We start from the raw sequence: 26,272 nt of genomic DNA, 5'->3' as shown, positions 1-26,272 counted from the left end.
GATGTAATCCGGAAGTTGGTCCGAAACCGAAAGGTATGGACTATGAATAAATAAAATAATTATTAGCCAGAAAAAATTAGTAATTGTTTTAAATAATTCAAAAAAATATCAGATAATTGTGTGCCTCGCTCTATACACTGATTAAGAAGGAAAATAATTTTAATAAATATATAATTTTTCTTTCTTTTCAGTGTATACTTAAAAAAACATAGACCAATTGTATTCATAACTAAAATTCTAATATATTAATATTAATTATATTGTCTAGAAAGAATTTGTATTTTATAGACCAAAGTTTCACTTTAAGACACAGACTTGATAAAATGTCAAAAGATCTCAAACGTGAAGAAAAAGTATTCTCAAATAGATTATAAAATATATTTTAAATATGGAATACTATTTTCTGTAATTTCTATTTAATACATTTATGCAAACAAAAAAAGTAACATACAAAATCTAGAAAAAATTTAATTTGTATATTTTCAATAAAAATTTACGAATTTTAAACAAATTATTTTTACACTCGTTTCTTATACTCATTAGAAAACATATCTTCTAAATTATATTTCTATTAGTAACCGAAAAATATAAAAAGTGAACATTTTATACAAAATCTAAAAAATTAAATATTAAAATAAGTTAAGAGTAAAATACAAAATGGAATAAATTATCAAGATTGTCAGAAAAATTGTAGTTTGTTTTTCTCTTGTTGCCAGACAGAATTTTGACTTTTTCGGAAAGAATATTTTAATGAGTAGGTATCAATAAATTGTCAAGTTGTTTTATGTTTCTTTTATATTTTGTTTGTTAATTATTTAAAGTTTAAATTTTGTTTTTATTAATAAATAAGTATATTTTTTTATTAATTGAGTTTTTAGTGTTTTATTTATATTTGTTGTGTTGTGAACCAAAGAGAGTACCAAAAGTGTTCGATTTTGGTAGTGTCTTAATAAAATTTTTCCTAAAAATTAAATTATTTCAAATACAATTATAATTAAATTCCTTGAAAGAATTTAAATTTTCATCGAAACAATTATATTATTTTTCAAAAATTTTAATAAAAATCTTTAAAAGATTTCAAATACTTTCATAAAAAATAAAATTTTGCAAATGATTTCAATTATTTTATTAAATATTAAAATTGTTCGGAGGATTTCAATTATTTTCAAAAATTTGAAACAAATTCTTTTCAAGAATTTAATTATTTTTCATAAATAATTGAATTCTTTACAGAATTTCAATTATTTTAAAAAATTGGAAACAAATTCTTGAAAAGAATTTAAATATTTACAAAAATCCTAACAAATTTTGTTAAAAGAGTTTAATTTTCTATCGATAATTTTAATAAAATTTAAATAGGTAAAATTTGAAATTACAATTATTAACAAAATTGATTACATTCGATAAATTATAGAAATTTTTTGAAAGAATTAAATTATTGTCAATTAAACTTTAATAGTATTTATTCTTCGAAAGAATTTAATTATTTTCTATGTTTTAATAAAATTTCTTGAATAATAATCCTTGATTAAATTAAATTATTTTAGAAAATTTGAATAAAATTTTAAGAAGAATTTAATTATTTTCTAAAAATTTTAATGAAATTCAATAATTAATTATTTAATTTTAATTATAAGAAACACGATTTATTTTAAAAACTTAAAAGAAATTGTTCTTAAATTTTAATTACTTTCAAATTTTTCAGTTAAAATTATGAAAGAAACTCCATTAGTTTAAAAGTAATTCAACGAAATTCTTCAAAAGAATTTAATTTTCACGAGAATTCGATTTATTTCATAAATAATAAAATTGTGCGATGGAAGTTAATTATTGTCAAATTTTTTGCCTAAATTCTTTGCAAGAACATTTTCCAAAAATCTATAAATTAAAAATCAAATCATATTAAAATTTAAATAAAAAATTTAAAAACATATTTAATTCAAAATTAAAAAAATTAAAATTCAAGGACTAAAAACAAAAAAAAAAACACAAGTGGAGAACGTCTTACAAAATATATTTTTAATTATTTTCTATCGAAAATCATTGAATTCTTGCGAAGAATTTCTTTAATTTTGTATTAATTTTAAATTCTTAAAATGAATTATTTTTAATAATTTTTAAAAAAGTTCTTTTCTTCAAATCCATTTCTTTACAATTTTAAAATTGTATCTTTTATAATTTTAAAAAATAACAATTTTATTAAAAAAAATGTTCTAGTTTTTGTACTTAACTATTATAATTTTGAATAGGAAATTATTCAATTGGTACTCATAATTTTATAACATTTTTTGAAAATAATTAAATTGTTTCGAAGAATTTTAGTTAAAATTTTTGAAAATAAGCGAAATCTCATTTTAAACAATATTTCATCATAAATTTTGAAAATACATAATACATTTCTTGTGGAAAATTTTAGTTAAATTTTTGAAAATAATTGAGTTTCTACGAAGAAAAATATTATTATTTAAGGAAATAATTTAATTTTTGCGAAGAATTTTATTAAAATTTTTGAAAATAATTTAATTGTTTTGAAGAAATTTATTAAAATTTTTGAAATAAATTTAATACAAAAATAGTTTTTTTACGAGGAAGAAAAATATAAAAATTTCTCAATAACAATAGAAAAACAAATTTTTTTTATTAAAATTGTAATTTTGTCTGCAGCAAAAATTCAATAATTCTTCAAAATTACGTAAAACAGTAAAACAAAATAAAAAGTTTTGTATAATTTTGCATCGATTATAAAATGGAAAGAATGATTTCATTGTTAATAATTTTTTTATTTTGTAATTATTTGTTTATTTTTTATTATTATCATGAGTAAAAAAAATTTCAGAAAACATATTCATCAATATAATTTGATACAAAACGGTCAAAAACATCCTTAAATAAATGTCGTTAAAATAATATATTTTTATTTTACAGATAATTTCTATTTTTCTCAAGAATTATTATCTTTCTTTTCTTTATGTCTTTCTTATATTTAAGTCAAACAATACACAACTTGTCAACCTTATTAGAAAAATTAAAAAATAATTACTTGACAATTATGCTTTAAAAGATAAATTAAAATTCTAATCATTTTGCATCACATTTTAGTTATTAGATAACAGAATAATATATAATAGAAATTGGGTAATTTTTTTCATGATGAAATTCAAGAATATATATTTGAGGATCCAGATTTTAAAAGTTCACTTGTAGTATTGATTTTAAATTGTAAAAGTGCCCTATTAAGATAAAAAAAAAAGTTTTGTTTTGTGTCTCGATTCGAAAATGAGTCTCAGTAGATTTAAACCTCGCTGTAAGTTTTTAAAAAAAAACTAAAAACTATTTTCTTAACTCAAAACAAAAATTTAATAAATAATCTAAAATTAATTTAAATAAATTTAAATAAAATAAATTAAAAAACTAAAAACTAGGTTTTTTAAGACTTTTCCTTCATTTCTTCTTTGTTTTTTTTCTTTTTTGCTCTTTGAATTAAAAAATGCTATCAATCCAAATTTTCATATTGTCACTTTTTTATTCTAAAAAATATTTATTTCTTGACATTTTTAAGTGAATAAAAATATTTATTGCGAAAAAATTTCTTTCAATTATTAATATTTTTATTCACTAAGATGGCAAAGAATTAATTTCTTTTCAGAATAGAAAATTAATTGGGAAAAATTTGTTTGCAATTATTAATATTTTTATTCATTAAAATGTGAATGAATGAAATTTTTTCTAGAAATTTCATTTATTTTGTATTTAATATTTTTATTCCCTAAAATGGCAACTAATACAATTTTTTAAGTAATTTTATTTATTTTGTTAAATTCAAGAACAAATAAAAATAAAAAAACTAAAAACACGAAAAAAAAAAATAAAAACGAAACAAAGTAAAAACAAAAAGAATAAAAAAAATAATATTAAAATTGTTTAATAATAAAAAGTGTTATCGAACATTTCTATAATTTTTATTTTATTTTTTAAATAATGAAACTATTTTTTATTTTCTTTCCTTTTTTTCGTTTTTGTTTATTTTCATTCTTCATGCAATTAATATTCATTCTTCTTCTTCATTCATTTTTCTTGCAATTAATATTTTTATTTACAAAAATGTCAATGACTAAAATTTTTTTTAGAATAGAAAATTCAACAAAATAAAAGATTTAGATAAGAAATTTCCAACTATAAAAGACAACAAATGGAATTTTTTAGAATTAAATTAAAAATAAAATAAATAAATAATCAATTTAATTTAGTCAATTTTTATTTGAAAATTAATCGACAATTTAATTATTTAAATACAAAAAAAAATAATTTATTCAATAATTGCATATTTCTTAAAATTTAATTTTTATGAAGAATTTTATCAAAATTTTTAATAATAATAATTGAATTCTTTCATGGAATTTTTAAAAAAAATTGTTAAAATAAATGCAATTTTCTATCATTTTGTTTAAAATTGTATAAAAAATTATTGAAATTCTTCGATAAGTTTTGTTATTTATGAAAATAATTGAATTCTTGCAACAAATTTTTATTAAAAATTTTTTAAAGAATTGAATTCCTGTGCAGAATTATTTTATTTGTGAAAATAATTGAATTCCGGAGAAAAATATTATTTTATTTATGAAAATAATTCATTTCTTGTGAAGAATTTTATTCAAATTTTGTTAAATAATTGAATTTTTCAGAATTTTTTAAAACATTTTAAAAATAATTAAATTTCATCTAGAAATTTCATTAGAAAATTGAAAATAATTGAAATCTGACAAAGTATTAAAAAATTTTGTTTTTTAAATAATTGAATTTTTCTCAGAATTTAAAAAAAATTTTTTAAATAATTAAATTCCATGTAGAAATTTCATTATAAAATTGAAAATAATTGAAATCTGACAAGGAATTAAAAAAAATTTTTTTTTTAAATAATTGAATTCCTGTAAAAATGTTTATTCTTGAAAAGAATTGAATTCTTGGAAAGAATTTTATTAAATTTTCTCAAATAATTTAATTGCTTCGAAAAATTTTTATTTTTTACGAAAATAATTGAATTGTTTCGAAAATTTTTACAAACATTTCTGACAATAATTGTATTCTATGATCAATTTTATTATAATTATTCAAATTTATAAAGCATTTTATCAAAAATTTTTTAAATAATTGAATTGTCAAGACAAATGTTGTTATTTATGAAAATAATTGATTTCTAGCGAAGAATTCTATTCAAATTTTTTTAAATAATTGAATTCCCATAAAAAATGTATTATCTGCAAAAATAATTGAATTCTTAAGAAGAATTGAATTGAAAATAATTTAATTGTATAGAAAAATTTTATTAAAATTACAATTTTATTAACTAAAATCTTGTAAAGAATTTTGTCAAAATTTTTTAAAATAATAGAACTTTTAAAATAATTTTATTTAAATTTTTCGAAATAATTGAATTTTTTAGAACTATTTTTTTTCAATTCTCTGAATATATTTGAATTCTTTGGAGAAACTTGATTAAGAAATTAAAAATAATTGAATTGGTTTAAAGAAATTTATAAAAAATTGGTAAATAATTGAATTCCTGTTAAATTTTGATTAAAATTTTGTTTAAATAATAGAATTCTTTTGGAAAATTTCATTAAAATAGTAAATATTAAAAAATAATTGAAATGAGGCAAATTTTTTGAAAATAATTGAAATTTTGACAAGAATTTTATTAAAATTTTTCAAAATAATTGAAGTTCGGAGAAGAATTCTATACTATTTAATTTATAAAAATAATTGAAATCTTGACGAGGATTTTAAAACATTTTTGAACATAATTGAATTTATGCTATGAACTTCATCACTTTTGAAAATAATTGAATTTCTGTAATCAGTTGTTTTTAAAATTTCTATTTAAATTCATTAAAATTTGATATTTTCTAAAATTTCAAATTGAAATAATTTCTAAATATAATAATTTTGTGATAGTTCTTCAAGAATGAAGTAATTTAAAAATAAATTATTGTCAGAAATAGAAAAAATTGAAGGGTTTTTGAATTCTTGTCAATTTTATAGTTGAGGCAAACAAAAAAGACACAAAAATTCAGAATTTTCTTATAAATTTTAAAAATTTAATTTTTCCAGTAGTTGTGATATTTTTTTTTTAATTTAATTTTTAAAAAAATTTTTTTTGATTTAATTTTTTTTTTAGTAGAACAGTAAAAAAATTAAAAAAACTTTACAATTTTCTGTCAAATTTTAGATCCGGATTACAGATCAACACTTCTATCAGTAAAAACTCTGAATCGGTTGATTGTGGCAAATGGTAGAGCTCACAGAACATCGAAATACGAAATAATGAGTAGCGTTGGAAAAGAGGCGCAACTCGTGCTACGAAGGGGTCAAGAATTTTACATAAATCTCACACTATCGAGAAATTACGATCCGATAAATGATAGAATATCGTTAGTATTTAAATTGGACGGCGCCTCAAATGCAACAATTGGTCAGAGAACATTAGTGGTAATTCCAGTTCTGGGGAAAAATGGAACATTAAGTAATACCACCTGGAAAGCAACTGTCTCAAAAACATATAGAAATATAATACAAATCAAGGCAAGTTATTTTTTTAAGTCCCTTTTATTTAGTTTCGATATTTTTTAATATTCAATTTAAAAGAAAATTATATCCCCGAACTTATGAAAAGTTTTTCATTCATTTTTTGGAAAATAAGAAAAAAACGTTAAGGACTATCTTTGAAACAATTGTTTCATTTCTTTCGATTTTGCGAAAAAAAATTTGTTTTCGACTAAAAAGATTGAATATTAAAAATATTTCAATTTTTTTAAATATCAAATTGGAAAAAATAAAATATTAAAAATATTGAATGGAAACAGGAATTATTCAAAATAGAATCAATTAAAAAATTTTCAGAAAGCGAAAAATAAGTTTTTGAATATATTTCCAGATAATAACGAGTGCAGACGCAATTGTTGGAAAATGGAAAATGTACATTGTGACGAGAAATAAAAAATTGGCTGGTGCTAAAAGTTTCGGCGTAAAAGGACATTTGTATTTACTCTTTAATCCTTGGTGTACAGGTACAAATTTAGAAATTTTGATTCACTCTATAAAAATAATTAGATATTTTGTTGTATATATAAATATACAACAAAATGCTTAGAATTTATTTGTGAATTTTTTCAATTGTAAAATAATTATTCTAAACATTAATTTCTGTTTTGAAATAAATAATTAATTTTTATAATTATTTTTCCAAAGAAATTCAAACTATCAAAAATTTAAATTTTCAAATTAAAAATGAATAACAATAGAAACTTTATCTCTTTCAAAATTTAATTATTTTTAGATTTTTTTTATATTTTTTAGTTTTTATCGTTTTTATAATATAAAAATTATTATTTGAAATCCGTTAGATTTTTAGCTTAAAAACAAAATTTTTTTTTTGAAAAAAAGCTTCAAAACATGTAAAAATCAATTTTTTAATTCATCAATTTTTTTTGTGAATATAAAAATTTATTTTTAACAAAATTTCACAAGGATTTAAATTGAAAATTTCCCAAAGTTCAATATTATTGTCAGAAATAGCTTTTAAGTTTCTCAAAAAAAAAAATGAAAACTCAATAATTTTTACAGAGGATGTCGTTTACTTGCCCCTTGAGAAGGAACGATACGAATATGTTTTAATGGATACGGGATTAATTTGGAGAGGTTCTTACGGAAATATGTCTCCCTTTGCTTGGAAATATGCTCAATTTGACGAGAATATTCTTGAATGTGCATTATATTTAATGCAAAACGTTGGAGGAGTCAAACCATCTTCGAGAAATGATCCAGTTATTGTAACCAGAAGTCTTTCGGCCGCCGTAAGTTCTTTCTGCAAAAATATCAATCAATTAATTTCCATATTTATTTTGTTCATACACACAGAGAAATATTATTTTAACCAATTACAATTTATTCGAGTTGTTTGCAGAAATTCAATTATTTTCAAAAATAGTCAAATTTTTCTTAGAAATTCAATTATTTCCAAGAATTTTAATAAAATTCATGGCATTAATGAAATTTCTCGAAAAATAAAAATATTCTTAAAAATTTTATTAAAATTTGTCCAGAGAATTCAATTATTTAAAAATTTGTTTGATAAAATTCTTTATAAAAATTTGTATTTAAATAATTGAATTTTCGAAAAATTTTTTAATAAAAACTAATTTAAAAATAAATTTCAGTTAAATTTTTGGATTATTATTAAATATTAAAAGCAATATAGCGTAAATTTTTAGAAATAATTTAATTTTTATAAGGTTTCAAATTAGAACTTTTCGTACTATTTGATTAACAATTCTGTATATTTCATTTTATAAAAAAGTTTAATTGAATTTTTCTTTAATTCTTCATGGTTTTTTTTTAATAAATATTTAATTGAAGAATTTTAGAATAATCGAAATTACATAACAATTAATATTGAAAATAATGGAATATTTACAAAGAATTTTATCATTTTTATAAATAATTGAATTCTTGCTGAGAATTTTATCAAATTTGAAAATAATTGAATTCATGCGAAGAAATTTTGTCAATTTTAAAAATAATTAAGAATTATTTGGAAGAATTTTATTCATATTTTTAAGAATAATTGCAATCCTGCGAATGATTTTATTTATCTATAAAAATAATTAAATTTTTGACAAGATTTTTAGCGAAATTTAAAATTAATTTTTCTCAAAAAGTTTAATAAAATTTTTTTTAATTATTAATTATTTGAAGTTTTTAATTTCTAATTTATTTAATTGAAGAATGTCAAAATAATCGAAATTTTAGGTAAAATTGAATTGTAAACAAATGGATTTAAAAATTCTCAAAGAAGAACTTTTTAAAAAATTATTTAAAAAAATTGATTTAAAGAAGAATTTTAGTTTAAAATTCTAGAAATGAAGAATTGAATTGAAAATAATTTTGAAGAAATTACAGTAATAATATTTTGATAATATAAAATAATGATAGTATCAAGTTTTAATGATTATAAAACATGAAGAAAGCGATTACTCCGAGTCGAAGACTCGAAGTGATCGATAGCTGCATGTTTTGTAATAATATTCTTATATTTTATTGAATTTAAAATTTTTGAAAATCTTAATTTCTGCAGAAAAATAATAATGATTAAATATTCATTTAAAAACGAAGTTATTGATGTTTTCGAGTAATTTTACAATCTGTTACAATTAAAGAAATTCGTAAATAAATGTAATACACTGAAGTCTTGGTTATACGGACAACTCGGGTGTGTGTCCGTATAATCCAAATAGGTCACCTTGACGAAAAAGTATAAATATGCAGGACAGTACGAAGATTCTTTTTGCCCTCGGTTGAAATAGAATCGCCTGCTAATTTTTTTTACATCTTTGAAATTTATTAATATAGTGTAAAATTGATAATTTGAATTTATTAAATTACATTTGTAGACAAATAAATAAATTAATTAATATTGTCTGATAGCTCACTAACAATTTTGAGGTTAGGTTATATCAAGGGGAAAAAAGGATCCAGTGATAGGTGCGCTACTGACATCATCGAGTCAAGCACGACCCTCCCTTCACCCCTTATCCCGTTTCAGCGCCATCACATTCCGTATAACCAATTTCCGTATAACCAAGACTTCAGTGTAGAACAGGAAAAAAGTCTTTTTGTCTGGAAATCAGGGAATTTGGTAAAAATAAAAATAAATTAAAAATAAAATTTGGTAAAATATAAATGTAGTTTTAAAAACCTGGAAGAATTCCGTTTTTTAACCTAGAAAACCTGGAAAAGTCAGGGAATTTGAAATAAGGAAAAGCGTGGCAACCCTGCTCTGAGTAAAATAACTTTTTTCTGGATGTAGTAGAATGACTAGCATTTTGTTCCAAATATAAAAAAAAATAAATCAATTTCACAAAATTGAAGGAAACAAAAAATAAAATTAAAAATGTAATTAATTATTAATTTTTTCCCGTAGATAAATGCAAATGACGACAACGGTGTATTGACTGGTAATTGGTCGAAGAACTTTGTGGGTGGAACGAATCCAATGAAATGGTTGGGATCGAGAAAAATTTTGCAGGAATATTTCAAAACAAAAAGGTCCGTAAAATACGGTCAATGCTGGGTGTTTGCCGGCGTTTTAGCAACAATTTGTCGAACTCTCGGCATTCCCTGTCGAGCGGTGACAAATTTCAGCAGTGCACATGACAACGACAATAGTGTAACACTCGATGTTTTTTTCGATGAACACGGAAAAGTAGTGAAACATCTTTCCGAAGATCCCCTCTGGTAATAATTAAATTCATCAATTAGTAACTAAATAATAAATTCATAGTTAAATAAAAAATTAATAGTTAAATACCAAATTAATAATTAAATACTAAAACAACTTTAATACTAACTAAACAAATTTTATTTGGTTTAACTAAAATTTTTCTCTGAGTGTAAGTTAATATTAAATTAATATTTAAATAAATAAATGCAAAAATAGGGAAGAAGAATAGTTTCGCTAAACAAAAATAATAAATTTGTCATTAAAAATTGAAATAGGAATTATCACGTATGGAATGAGGTGTGGATGAAGAGATTAGATTTAGGTACACAATATTCAGGTTGGCAGGCGATTGATGCCACGCCACAGGCATTAAGTCCCAATATTTTTCGTTGTGGTCCAACTTCAATCTATGCAGTGAAAAATGGAGAAATCCTAAAATCCTACGATACTGCTTTTCTCTTTGCCGAAGTTAATGCCGATGTGGTTTTTTGGCGTTACAATGGACCCTCGCAACCTTTAAAACTTGTCGGCAGAAATATTAACTCGTAATTATTACAAATTTTCTAAACCTATATAAATGTTAATAACACATTAATTAATTACACTAAAATATTAAACATTATAAAAATTTATCAATAATAATCAATTCATACATTAATATTATATTAATTAATTTTATTAATAATTAATATTAAGATTGTCAAAAAATAATCAAAAAAAATTATTTTTGCTATTCTAGAGTTGGAAAATTCATTAGCACAAAAGCTGTTGGTAAATGGGAACGAGAAGATATAACCGACAATTATAAACATCCAGAAAGTGAGTTTATGTTTTATCAATAAATGTAAAAATCAGTTTAATAGTAAGTAATTATACAAAATTAGATTAATTAAAAAATTTTAATTAATTATTAATTAAATGGTTGATCAAATTAATGAACTGACTAATTGAATACATAAAGGATAAGTTCAATGAAGAAGAGAAAAATAAATTAATATTACAATAAGATTGAAATTGTCACTGCGTCTGAATTTTGCTTTTCTTTTTCCTTCAGCAACGGCAGAAGAAAGAGACATCATGGTAAAGGCTTTGCGCCAAAGCAAAAGCTTGTATAGTCATTACTACTTGAACGGAATTTTCCACAATGTTAAATTTAATTTAGATCTACATGGTGATATTGTTATTGGACAACCTTTCCGGTAAGTAAAAAAGAACTATCTCCGGGGACATATTAATATTTTTCAAATATTTTCAATTAAATAAATTATATTATTACATATAATAGGAAATGTCTTCGAAACTAAATAAAAAGGAAAAAAGAATTAATTCTGGTGCAGTAATCAAAACTAAAAGGTCCCTGCATTAAGTTTTCCTACTAGGATGAGTCTACAATAGACAAATTATCTTGAGCAATGTTTTTTAACCTTATCATCTTTAATAATAAAATTTTTATTCATTCGGACAATTAAAATGTCCTCCTACATACTTGGATCCAGATTTCCTCCTAAGGTTGAGAAAATAAATCTTATTCGTTTAATATTTGTTCCAAAGTGGAGAAGTTGTTGGACTCTCTGCCTCCTTTTTCTTTCTCTCTTGATCCAAAATGTTAACGTCCTTATACTCAATCATTAACTGAAGAAAAATATATACAAATATAGAATATCATGAATTTCATAAGATATGGAAAATTTTTTTCGACTTAACAGGGAACGGAAGTTAGGGAAAGTAGAATTAGTTAGGGGTAAATAATAAACAAATGAATGATTTTAAAAATAACAAAGATTAAATTAACGACAAACAGTAAAGACTAAAGGAATGATAAACAATAAATTAATTATTGTGAATAATGAAAATATTTCTTTTAATTTCAGAGTTCGAATGAAAGTCGAAAATATCAGCAGTGAAGAGGACTTTCGGGTGAAATTAATTTTACGAGTGGCTGTTGTATCTTATAGAGGAATAGTTACAAAATATGTGAAAAGACTTAAAATGAACGATATACTAATGAAACAAAATCAGAAAAAGAAAATTGATTTGCCCGTTACTTGGAAGGAATATTTTCCATATTTACAACACGACACGAATTTTCAAATTTCATGTTTAGCATCAGTTCACGGAACAAATTATGAATATTACGCTAAAGATAATGTGGCAGTGAAAAAACCTGGTATCATCGTCAAGGTACGTTAATAACCACCAATTCTAACCTAAATTTAAAGAAAAATTATTTTCTTTCCTACTAATTGAATAGTGTTTGGAATTAGAATCTAAAATTATTAACTTATTTTACTCTCTAAATTTAAATAAATGTAAATTCACTTACAATGAGTCAAAAGCAGCCAGGTCGTGATTTTTCACTTATTTTTGATTGAAAATCACTTATTGCCAACACTTATTCTCTTACATAAACGAATTTTGACGAATTCTAAGTGAATTCTTGCACTTATTCGGATTTAGAAAGTAGATACTTACTTTTTATTCCTATTAGTTGGGTTTTTTAATTATAATAAATAAATATAAAATAAAATACAATAAATAAATTTGCTAACTTGTAAATTATTTTTTGCAGATACTAAGCGATCCAAAAGTTGGTTACGAGCTCCAAGCCTCGGCTGAATTTTCCAATCCACTGCCAATTTCATTGAAGAAAGGAAAGTTCATCATTGACGGTCCGGGACTTGCGGAACAATTGAAATTAGTTTTATCAGAACCCGTACGGCCGGGACAACTTGCCAAATGTTTCTTCTCAATGATGCCAAATCATTCAGGAAAAGCCACAATAGTTGTCAAATTTTATTCCAAAGAATTATCGGATATCAATGGTTTCAAGGAATTCATGGTGAAATTTGTAAATTCGTATTTTCGAAGTAATCACACTGGAAAATCTATAGAGAGTGACTGCATCGAGAGTGATTCAATAGAGAGTGACTCCATAGAGAGTGACTGCATAGAGGGTGATTCAATAGAGAGTAACTCTAAAGAGAGTAACTCTAAACAGAGTAACTCTAAACAGAGTAACTCTAAACAGAGTAACTCTAAACAGTGTAACTCTAAACAGAGTAACTCTAAACAGAGTAACTCTAAACAGTGTAACTCTAAACAGAGTAACTCTAAACAGAGTAACTCTAAACAGAGTAACTCTAAACAGAGTAACTCCATAGAGAGTGACTGCATGGAGAGTGATTCAATAGAGAGTGACTTCATAGAGAGTAACTGCATAGAGAGAGACTCCATAGAGAGTGACTGCATGGAGAGTGATTCAATAGAGAGTGACTCCATAGAGAGTAACTGCATGGAGAGTGACTCCATAGAGAGTGATTCCCAGACCCGTTTGCCTTCTATGAAAATCGTAGACATTTAACGATTCCATGGATGGTGAAATTTACTAATTCGAAAACAAAATGTCAATGACGAATTGAAATTAGTAAACACTTTTACTTGATCAAGAGAGAGAATAAAAGTTCTTAAAAATAAATAATGTGCCCTATTATTTCCATAATATCTTCTTCATGATCTTTGCAGGAAAATTGGATTATGATTAGATTAGGATTAGCAGAAACTTCCTTCAAAATAAGATCAAAAATATTGCGACCACATTGCATTAATTTTATCCAGGCTTCACAGTCTGTCTCCTATTTCCCTAAAAGTCCCCTTTTTTTAATTTTGGCCACTGACCGTACCCTTTACATTAGACGTTCCAACGAGGTGGAACTCGATAGCTGATATGTTGTCTTCTCTTTTATCCGCAAAAGATATTTGCAAAACTTTTTAAAAGGATAAGCCGAAACTGAAACTAAAAGAGAGTGAATAGAGGAACATCGAAGACTGTCTGGCGGCATTGCTACCGTGTAAAAAGGTAACTTTAAAAATGCAGAGAGAATATGTCTTTTACCCGGTGATTTCTACGGTATCTGGGTAGAGTGCAGGTTGCTCACAAAAGAGATAAAAAACTTACATCCATGTTTCTTGATCCGAAATATTTGCCATTTCTCAAGGAGGGAGACTGTCGACAAGCAAAACATGTCTAAAGACATTATTACTAACAAATGATGCTTTACTTACATCCATGTTTCTTGATCCGAGATATTTGCTATTTCTCAAGGAGGGAGACTGCCGACAAGCAAAACATGTCTTAAGAAGAGTATGGGACACTATTAACTCCATCAACTCCAAAAAGAGTCCTGCCGCTGGAAATAGTGGGGCTACAGAAAGTACTAGAGTCGCCTTCTTCGGATCCAAGCATTTTGGAAGATATTTTAATTGTAGGAACGAACAAAAATTTTATCACGAAAGTCGATAAAGTTAAGAAAGCGTAGAAACAAAAAATTGTTACAGAGACTGTAGTAGAGACAGAAAAGAGAGTCGAAACAGAAACAAGCTCAGGAAGCAGTACCGAACTGATTAGTTAAAGGAAATGACTTTTCTACTAAGAAATTAGTGAAATTCTGCTATTTATTAAGTAGAACTTTACAAATTAATATTGGGAGAGTAAGATTTCAATACTATTTTCATCATAGCGCACAACTGCGCATTTCTTTTTATCATAGTGCATGATATAATAATAGATATATCATAATAGGTAATAACTCCGCCACTGGTTGTCCACTGCCGAACATCATTGATGTCTTTGATGTGCTGGGCGAAGCGGTCCCACTGCCAAATGTCATTGATTTCTTTGATGTGCTGGGAGAAGTGGATCCACTGCCAGGGTTGGGAACGTAAACTACCTAAGGTAATCTACGTAGTTGTTTACAAGTAGATTACTTGGTAATTTACGTCAAGAGTTTTCTACGTAATTTACATTAATGTATTTTGTCACGTGATATAACCTGAAAAGCAAACTTTTCAAGAGGTTATGTTATGTTTTTTTAGTCTTTTAATGGCCGCCATCTTGAAAATGTAAATTACATGGGTTTTCTACATTGTCTACGTAAATTACTTATTCTACGTAATCTACATCAGAAACCAAAAATGACGCGTCATTTTCCAACCCTGTCCACTGCCGAACATCATTATAATTGAAATAAATTAAAAAGAATTCACAAAGAGCTCTGTGACAAATACGAATTGGAGCTATGTTGCAATTTTCCTGAATTCGTTAAACTGTATTGAACTTTCAAACCTTCTATTCTTACTAATTCAGTGGACAAGTTTTGTAGCCATTAATTTTTTTTAATTCGTCAGCACGAATTCAATGCATGCCTTGGTCATTTCTGTCAAATGCGAATTCGTTTGCACAAATTGAGGCAAATTGAATCGAATTGAATCGAATATACAAAGAGCTTGAATGAATCCCGCTTTCTACCAAAAAACTTAATTCATTTCAATCCGTTTGAATTAGTTTTTTGTTACTGGGTAGTTAAAATTTAATTTCATAAGAAAATAAAACAACATTTAAAAAATGTATTCTTTTGTATCACTAGACTTTTAAAGGAATCGTGTTTCAATTAATATTAGGCATAACTGAATCCTGTAAAATTAGTTTGTTGCACAATGCAACGGCTGAATGAGTAAATGCTGAATTTCAATCATTTTAAAAAATTCTGAAAAAATAGTAAAAATTATTTACCCACGACGGGACAAGGCTTAAAATTTGCATAAAAATTAAATTTTAATCTTGGAATTTTTAAAAATGCAGTAAAAAATTTTTTTCATAAAATTTTTGAAAAGTTTATGAAAAAACAAACAATTTTCATATAAGAAAATTTAAAATTGATAGGGGAGTGTAAGGTATGGTGGCGGACAATTTGTTTTTTGCGTCTCTCTCTCTCAAAAATTAATATTTTTCAAAATTTCAAAAGTAGGCAGTTGCTGACTTCTATTAAGCATCCATCTGTCAGAAGCGGTTGTTAAAACTTAAATGCGGATTTGGTGTATTCAACTAAAACATTATGTAGATGTTAAAATCATTTATTAAAACTACTAGAAATGATGAAAAATAACAAAAAGAGAAAAAACTGATGATTTTACATTATAGAAAAAAAAGTTTCACTTCAGTTATGGTTACAATTTGGACATGTGAAGTAGCTGGTGGCTGTTTTAACGCAACTAGAATAAGATAAGACCGCAAGTGTCACATATTCGATAATTGTTGAGGTGGAGTACAAGAGGCATTAGTAAAAAAAAAATGCAAGGACAATTGAAACTCGTACAAAAAAATGATCCGCCAGTGTACATTACAAAAATTACACCATCATACCTTACAAGCTATTGATAGAAATATCCCAAGGGGCACACGATAACTAAAATGTTGACGTTACATGCCAGATTTGACAAGTCTGCCAACATACCTTACACGCCACGATACCTTACATTACCCTACACATTTGTAGAGGTTATGAGCATTCAAAAACAATTTTTTCTTTAAAACGTAAAATTTTGAAAAACTCGTATCTTGTAAACGGCTGGGTAAAAAAATTTGAAAAAAATCATGAAGCTCTTTTTCAACTAGTACTAAAAGATTAAAATTATATTTAAAATAATTGATATTGTGGGATGAGTTTTATTAATTATGAAAATAATTGAATTAAAAAAAGATTGTGTTATTTATAAATATAATTGAATTATTGAGAAGAAAGTTATAAAAAATTTGTAAATATTTGAATTTTTGGAAAATTTTTATTATTTATGAAAATAATTAAATATTTGCGTACAATTTTATTCAAATTGTTTTTAAATAATTGAATTCTTTCGGGTAATTTAGGGGTCGTACACATAATACGTCACGCGATTTTTGACCATTTTAGACCCCCCTCTCCCCCATGTCACACACTGTCCCACACATTAGCGCCATTTTTTCTATAGGTCGTCACAAATGTCTTGACAAATTTAACTAATTTTAGAAGATTGGGTTTTTTCTTAAATAAATAAAATAAAATAAAATCTAAGTTCATTAAAATAGTCCAAGAGCCAAAAGTAATTGCAAATTTCCTGTTCTTTAAATAAAAAATCAATTCACCGCAAAGTAGATTAAATAAAATTAATTTAAAATTAAAGAATTTAATTAAGTTCGATAATTTTGTTTAAAAAGGGAACTTCAATTAAATGGAAATACCTTAAAATAAAAAATTTCTATTTTGTAAAAACTAAAAACAAATATAAAAAGAAATAAAGTTTCTCAAGCGAGTCCAAGTCGAATTATTAATTTATTATTGAAATTGTAACAAATATTAATTACCATTTTGTAATGCGATTAGTTAATGATGAAAAGAAAGAAATTAATGACGGGACTACATGCTGATGATAAACCATGTATCATCATCTAGGAAATGAACGTTGAAATATGTTCTTCATCGGTTCTGAAAGCTTAGATGAATATCGTTGAGTGGCGAGTAAGCGAGAGAGATTTGAGAAAACTTGAGATAAAGAAGGAGAGACAAAAGAGTGAGTTTTTTTTCTCCTTTTGAGTCATAAATGTGACGTGTGATGGACAGGGCGTGTTGTCTACGGGGGTCTGAAGTAAGGCCCCTTATTATTGGGGCCTGAGTGTATAACCCCCTGCATGGACTTGCTATGAATCAAATCCCATTATATACCTCATCAAAATAACAAACTCGTCTCTTTCTTGACTAAAAACCAACATTCTTTGTTGCCATCGCGAGTAACATGTATTCATCAAAATTAACACGACATATAAAAATTATTGTTCCATCTCTTGAGAATTTTCTTGATTTATTGGAAAAATTTCTCATTTTTTTAAATATATAAATATTTTTGAGATGGAGATGAGATTTTCTTTTGATTCAGGGAAATGTGCATTAATTTCTATATATGGTTTTGTAATGATTTCTTTTGTGATGATAAATGTGGTCATTAGTGTTTTCGGTTGTCTGATTTGAAGGTTGATTTGTATTTTTTTATTTATTATGACAGGTGGATTTAAATACTTTTGAGACCACTATTAGTGCTTCTTAATTCAGTTGATACATATAATTATTTATGAGGAATATAGAATCCTTTCCTTGATAAAATCGATCATTTATTTTATTTGATGGGTAACTTATCGGTATAGGATTATCGAAGACGTGTCATTTTTTGTATTTGTTAGGTAATTTCGAATATATTTCGCAGGCCGTTGTCCACTTTTTTTTATAGATAAATTTGAATCTACAGACTTTGCACTTGATAGCGAAAAATTAAACTTGACGACCAAAAAAACTTGTTTTAGACACTTCACAAAACTGACAAAAATTCCATTATATTTTATATATTTTATTTTCCTGACTTTTTCCTAATTTTCATCAAAAAATTTTACTTCTTTCTCATCCTGCTAATAAATTGAATTCCTGCAACAAATTTTATTATTCATCAAAGAATTTAAATATTTATAAAAATAATTTAATTCTTGCACACGGAGAAACTTTTAATACCACTAATTCTTAAAACTGCACGGAAAGAAAAATCAAGACTTTATAGCATGAAATAGACTGCTACTACTTTTGTATAAACTTTTCTAGCCAATAAAGCAAAGATTTGAGAATTTTTAGTGTAATATTTTTCCGTACTAAATATGCATAGTACATATGCTTCTATAGTAAGAAAAGTGTGGTTTAATAGCAACGACGCCACGCGGAGATTGCATGTAACATCATCCTACTACGATTGCAGAAGTTCTATGCTTTTTCGGTATTAGACTCTTGCAACTGGCGATTAGGCCACGCCTACCAGGCATATATTTATTTGTTGCGCGCATCACAACTTAATATATTTAAGTTTTATATATATTCATTATTAATATTCCTTTCCAGGTTAAAAAATGGAATTTTTCTAGGTCTAAAGTTTTAACTGAAATTCATATTTCAATCAATTATTATTAGAAAATTCTACGACAATTCAATTATTTAAATACAAAAAAAAATTTTTTTTGATGAATTCAATGTTTTTTAAAATTCAACTCTCATTTAAAGAATGTTATCAACAAATTTTTAAATAGGTAATTAAAATTCTTTTGACAAATTTCAATAAAATTTTTAAGAATAATTGCATTTTTTAAGAAATTAGATTAAAAATGTATTAAAAATAATTGAATCTGTGTAAAAAAATTTCATTGAATTGAGAAAAGTTTTTGAAAATAATTGAAATTTTGTCAAGAATTTTATTAAAATTTTTTTAAATAATTGAAATATTGACAATAATTTTATTTAAATTTTTAAAAATAATTGAATTTTAGAGAAAAATTTTAATATTTCTAAAATTAATTGAAAATTTGACTATAACTTTTTTTAAAACTTTTGACCATAATTGAATTTCTGCTAAGAATTTTATTTTATTACTTTTGAAAATAATTGAATTCTTAAGAAGAATTTTTTAATAATATTTCTTTTTAAATACCTAATTACTTTTAATACAAAAATAAATAATTTATTGAATAATTGAATGTTTCTCAAAATTGAATTCTCATAAAGAATTTTATTAGCAAATTTTTAAATAATTGCATTATTTTGACGAATTTTAATAAAATTTTAAAAATAATTACATTTTTCGAGGAATTCGATTAAAATTTGTATCAAAAATAGGTAATTAAAATTCTGCAATGAGTTTTACTATCTATGAAAATAATAATTGAATCAGTGTAAAAAATTGTATTACATATTTATAAAAATAATTGAATCTCTGTAAACATAAATTGAATACTTTGAAAATAATAGTATATTGCGAAGAAATTTTGTTAAAATTTTTAAAATAATTTATTTCTTTTGGAAAATTTTATTAAAATAGTAGATATTGAAAATCATATTGACTGGAGGAGAATTTCCGGAAAAATTGAATTTGTTAAAAAGAATTTCATTAAAATTTTTGAAAATAATTGAATTTTTGAGAAAAATTTTAATATTTAGAAAGATAATTGAAATTTTGACGATAAATTTTTTAAACTTTTGACCATAATTGAATTTGTATGTGAATACTCACTCACACTTACACTTACTCCAAACAGTAAAGGTAGGCGTGGCCTAATCGCCAGTTGCAAGAGTCTAATACCGAAAAAGCATAGAACTTCTGCAATCGTAGTAGGATGATGTTACGTGAAATCTCCGCGTAGCGCCGCTGTATTTTAAGTATAATAAGTATACAATAAAAGGCTATATGACAAACTTTATTAGTACTGAAAAGTTTCATGGTAAATAGGCATTAAGTTGTACTAAAATTACTCAAATTTTACGCCTATGTGGCATATAAAAGTTCTGTGCGTTAAATGTAAACCTTCCTATACTGTAAAAGGCAGATTTTTCTCTCCGTGTGGTGAGACATTTTAGTATGTTAGGTTAGATTCAAGGGAAAAACGACATAGGTTATAGAAATTGCTATTGAGACTATCAAAAACACTCATTCAGTATATATTTTACAGTTCTTCATAAGGAAACTAACGAAAATTAGTATGTTGTTTTAGAAAGAAAATAATAATTTTTGCAAAGTTGGGAAAGCCATGAATTAAAAAGAAACACAACAAATTAATTGTCTATAGATACTCATAGAGACGATAGTGATACTTGGATCTGATGGTAGATGGCATTAGTGAATGTCACTGTAACTGTAGGTAAATATATTTAACACGACGTAAGAACCTAACCTATATTAATAACGCACACACGCACACGCAAGTAAAGACACGACGATTGGTCACGGAAACCGAAAGATCGCACGAATCGTTAGAAGTACACAGCTGAATCGTCCTTATATATTAAACGAGTGGAAAAATATGTGCCTTCGAGAGAGAGCATTTTTTAAAATAACTTACTAATCAAATTATGTAAATAAGTAAAAGTCGTGAAAAAAATTATGTTATATTGAGGAACAGTTCTTGAATTTAATTTGGCATGAGGAGACATTCACGTTTATTAATAAAAGGTTTTTTTCTTTCATACACGTGTGAATTTCAACTTCGAAAACATTAGGGTTAGTTCGCGACGTCAGGTGATGGACTCGGTGATGCTCGGGCGAAATCGGTTAAGTCCGCCCGCAGTCCTTCCAAAATTGGTATGTTACGTTAGAATGTCTCTTATATATTCTATCTATATGTGTAAAAAAGGTTAGAATTACCGTATTATTTCACAAACAAAAAATGGCATCTTATTCTTTTCTAAAGAAAAATAAGACTATTTCTAATGCAGATAGTAATTTTTGTACACCGAAGGTTGCTTAATATATAACGAACTTATCATATTTTCGTATTAATGTTGAAATTATTAGCACAACGCACGAAAAATCCTCACATTCTAACGTACTTTTAGAATAAACATAACCAAATATATTTAATATTATAAGAAAAAGTTTCTCCGTGCAAAGAATGTTCTAAAAAATTTTAAATAATTAATTTGTTTCGACTAATTTTATGCAAATTCTAATTTAAACAATTGAATTCCTAAGAAATTTGTATTCCTTATGAAAAAAATTGAAATAAAAAAGATTTTTACAAGAAATTTAAAAAAAAATTGAATTCTGTTTGGAAATTTTATTAAAATAGTAGATATTGAAAATTATTGATTTGCAAAAAATAATTAAATTTTACAAAGAAATCTATTAAAATTTTTGACAATATAATTAAATTTCTGTGTGAATTCTTCTGATGAATATTGTTATTTATGAAAATAGTTGAATTTCGGTGAAAAATTCCAATATTTTTGTAAATAATTGAATTCTTCCAAAGAATTAAAAAAAAACATTTTTTTAAATAATTGACTTTTTCGAAGAATTTAAATTCAATTTTTATAAATAATTAAAAATTTTGAGCAATTCCTGTAAAATTGTATTAAAAATTATTGAAATCCTGCAATGAATTTTTTTAATTATAAAAATAATTGAATTTCCAAGAAGAAATTTATTACTTTTAAGAATAATTAAATTCTTGTGATGAATATTGTTATTTATGAAAATAATTGAATTTTGCAAAGTATTTTATTAAAATGCCTCAAAATAATTGATAATTCTCGGGAATAATTTTGTTATTTTTCGACTTAATTGAATTCTTTCGTAGAATTATTTATATAAATAATTGAATTCTTGGAAAGAATTTCATTAAAATCTAAAAGAATAATTGAATTATTTCCAAAAAAAATTTAGTTTAAATTGTATTTCAAATAATTGATTTCTTTCGACCAATTTTATTAAAATATTTGAAAATAATTGAATTCCTGGGAAAAATTCTAATATTTTTGTAAATAATTGAATTCTTCCAAAGAATTAAAAAAAACATTTTTTTAAATAATTGATTTTTTCGAAGAATTGAAATTAAATTTTTATGAATAATTAAATTTTTTGAGCAATTCCTGTAAAATTGTATTAAAAATAATTGAAATCCTGAGATAAATTCTTTTATTAATGAAAATAATTGAATAACTGCTAAGAATTTTGTTAAAATTTTCAAAAATAATTTAATTATTGCGAAAAATTTCATTAAACTTTTTTAAAATAATTGAATTTCTGTGGAAAATTTTATTTTTTTAAAATAATTGAAGTATTCCTAAGAATTTTATAAATATTGTTTTAAATAATTAATTTTTTCGAAATATAATAAATATTATGAAAATTTTATTTTTAATAATTGAATTCTTATGTAAAATTTTATATGTGAAAATAATTGAATTTTTTGATTAATTAATTTAAAATAGTATTACAAATAATTGAAATTTTTCGATGAGTTTTATTATTTATGAAATGAATTGAATTCCTGCTTCGAATTTTATAATTAAATTTTTTACAAAATTGATTTTTAAGGAAAAATGTTATTATTAGAGAAAGAAGAATTATATAAAATATAATATTGTGAAGAATTATTGTGAAGAATTGTATAAAAATTTTGTTAAATAATAATTTCAGAAAAAAATTAGTAACATTATCTTAGGTCTTGGACAAATTTCATTAAAAAATAGTAAAATGTAATATTACAAATTTTTATTTCCAGAATTACTTAAACTATTTTCAAAGACAATTTTTTTTTTGAAAATTAGAAAAATTTACTTTAAAAATAGTGACTAAAATTTATGCAAAAATAATCATGTTTAATAGCTAATTGTAATGTTCGAGGGAAATTTGAATAATTTTTATAAGAAAAAAAATAACATTGAGATTAGTGATTAAATTAACTAAATTAATTAAAAAATTCATAATTAAAAACAAGCTTCAAATAAAAAAAGAAATTTGAAATTCGAAAATATGTTTGAGAGTAAAATTTAGAGGAAATTTTTTCCATTACTTACCATCTGCGTTTCAAGAAGGTTTCACCGTCAGCAAACAGATAGAGTTACCAGTTTCTCATTCATCAATTCCTCTATTTTTCCATTTCTTTACTCGCTTTCCCATTTTTCTCCTTCATCTTTTTGAAAGTTCCTAAAATAAAAAATCGATTAGAATTTGAATTCGGATCCATTGTTATATTTAGTAAAAATTTCGTTAAACTCCAGTTGAAAAATAATATTAATTATCTATACTAATAATCTTTGAATTCGAATAATTTATGAATGATTTTAATTGAAAATTTTGAAAATAATTGAATTAAACAAAGAATATTTTTAACTTTTTAAAATAATCATGTTTGTTAGTAATTATAATGAAATATTTGATTTTTTAAGTTTATTAAAATTGTATTGAAAATAATTGAATTTCTCAGGAGAATTTTATTATTCATAAAAAATAATTTAATTTTTGCGATGAATCTTTTACTTCGAATAGATTTCTTGACAAGAATTTGTTTCAAATTTTTTGAAAATAATTAAAATTCTACAATGAATTCAATTATTTATGAAAAAAATTAAATTCTTGACAAGAATTTGTTCCGCATTTTTGAAAATAATTGAAATCCTCCAAAGAATTTTATTATTCATGAAAATAATTGAAATCTTTCAAAGAATTTTATTTTTTATGAAGATAATTGAATTCTTGGGAAGAATTTTATTAAACTTCTTGAAAATAATTGAAATCTTCAAAAGAATTTTATTATTAATGAAAATCATTGCAATCTTCCGTAGAATTTTATTTCTTATGAAGATAATTGAATTTTTAGGAAGAATTTTATTAAAATTGTATTAGAAATAATTGAAATTCTCCGAATAATTTTATTATTAATGAAAATAATTGAAATTGTCCAAAGAAGTTTTTTTTTTTCTTTTCGAAAATGGCCAAATATATACTAACCTCCACTCTGCCACTGTCTGCCACCATGGAGAATTGTGGAGAATGTTAAACAAAGCACTCGCGATCACATCCAGATGAACGATAGGACAACGATATTGCTTCTTGGAAACACCTGCGGGCAAGTTCGTGCCTAAAACAAGATAAGAAGAAAAAATAAAAAAAAAGAACCATCACAGGGGATGAGAAGAGACGAAGCAGGGTTGCTGTCACCTTTTTCACTGATGGCTTTTACACCCTCTAACATGCAGAACAAAAGAATATTCCTAATCGGATTAGATGTTCCGAAATGATGCACAGCATCCCTGTTATAAGCATATTATTATTATTCTGTATTTTCTGACTCGGAAAATTTATCGTTGACAGCTCATGTTAACTTTTCACATTTTTCCCATAAAAGACTTCTCACCAATGTAATTTGAATTTTATGGGTGTTAGAGGTCAAATTAGATGGAAATATAAAGCTCAGAAAAATTCACCATAGAAAGCACTTTTAACTCGTCTTCTATTTTCTATTTTCTATACTTTGCTTTTCGTCATTTACGATCAATTTTATTATTTGTTTCCTAAAATCTTATTTTTTTAGAGGAATTTATATTTCCGAAAAATTATATATATTTTTTAAGAGGAATTTATGTTTGATTCTTAAAATCATTTTAATTGAATTGTTTTAAAGAATTTTATAAAAAGTTTTTCAAATGTTTCTAAGAAGAATTGTATTATATCAGGGTTACCACAAATATTTAATTTTATTTTTCCCTGACTTTTCCCTGATTTCCAGACTTTTTCCTGACAGATTTTCACTTTTTCCCTGACCATAAAGAATATTCTGATTCACTCTCAAAATTATTAGATACTCAAAAAAACATTCTATTACATTTACTTACGAATTTCTTAAATTGTAAAATTATTCGCAAACATCAAAAACTAATTTTTTAAATAGGTATTTCATTATTATTTTTCCTTCAAAACAATTCAAATTCAAACATTTTTAAAATTAAACAACTTGTAAGAATATTATTATAAAACATGACTTTTTATAAAACATGAACTTCGACTCGGAGTGATTGATATCTTCATGTTTTATAAAAATATTAATTTCATAAAATTTTTCAAAAAAAGTTAAATTATTTACAAAAATTATAATAAAATTCTTAGCAAGAATTCAATTATTTTCATAAATTATAAAATCACTGTAAAAAAAAAGAGCGTCTTGGTTTAAGACGTTTACGTGGTCACATTTTAGACGTTTATAAGCGTCTTATTTGCCTTCTAAAATGTATGTATTTAGAGGTTATGTTTTTCATTTAAGACGCTCAAATAAGACGCTTATTTACATAAGACGTTTATAAACGTCTAAACGTCTTATTTTTAGACGCCATTTTTTCAGTGATTTTTCTGAGGATTTCAATTATTTATAATAGAATTTAAAGTAAATTCCTAGAAAAATGGAATTATTCTCTTAATTTTTTTGTAAGAATTTAATTACATTTCACGAATATAATGAAATTCTTCGTTGAAACTCAAATATTTTCACAATCTACTTTTTTAATAAAAGTTCTCAAAAGAATTCAATTATTTAAAAAAATGTAATAAAATTCGATGCAGGAATTCAATTATTTTCATAAATAATAAGATTCATTACATTATTTCAATTATTTAAAAAAAAATTTGAAAAAATTATTGCAAGAATTCAATTACTTTCATAAATGAATAAAATTCTTCACAGGATTTCAATTATTTTTAATACAATTTTAAGTAAATTCTTCGAAAAATGTCACTATTTTCGAAAATTTTGTTAAAATTCTTCGAAAGAATTCAATTAAGTATTTTATCAATTATGTATTTTTAAAAATTCATGCTATAATGCTT

At 24.1% G+C, this 26,272-nt stretch overlaps 1 protein-coding gene and 1 long non-coding RNA gene across 2 annotated transcripts; one reads left to right on the top strand and one right to left on the bottom strand.

The window, feature by feature from the left end:
• Window positions 1-3,192: 3,192 nt before the first annotated feature.
• Window positions 3,193-15,558, top strand: LOC122500268 (annulin-like). The gene is made up of 10 exons (XM_043609116.1): window positions 3,193-3,304; window positions 6,227-6,579; window positions 6,932-7,064; window positions 7,621-7,850; window positions 9,977-10,290; window positions 10,552-10,821; window positions 11,016-11,095; window positions 11,331-11,475; window positions 12,148-12,457; window positions 12,846-15,558. The coding sequence occupies exons 1-10, from the start codon at window positions 3,277-3,279 to the stop codon at window positions 13,635-13,637; spliced, it is 2,655 nt and encodes an 884-aa protein (XP_043465051.1). The 5' UTR covers window positions 3,193-3,276; the 3' UTR covers window positions 13,638-15,558.
• Window positions 7,727-24,663, bottom strand: LOC122500274. Its single transcript, XR_006301451.1, has 3 exons — window positions 24,404-24,663; window positions 23,470-23,599; window positions 7,727-7,861 (listed from the first exon to the last, which is right to left on the bottom strand). It is a non-coding gene; the product is annotated as an uncharacterized LOC122500274 (long non-coding RNA).
• Between the last annotated feature and the right edge of the window lie 1,609 nt (window positions 24,664-26,272).

Source organism: Leptopilina heterotoma, unplaced genomic scaffold (genome assembly GCF_015476425.1).
Source record: "Leptopilina heterotoma isolate Lh14 unplaced genomic scaffold, ASM1547642v1 Lhet_183, whole genome shotgun sequence".
Taxonomy (NCBI): domain Eukaryota; kingdom Metazoa; phylum Arthropoda; class Insecta; order Hymenoptera; family Figitidae; genus Leptopilina; species Leptopilina heterotoma.
Note: the sequence above shows the minus strand (reverse complement) of the source record. Positions and strands in the feature narration are given on the sequence as shown.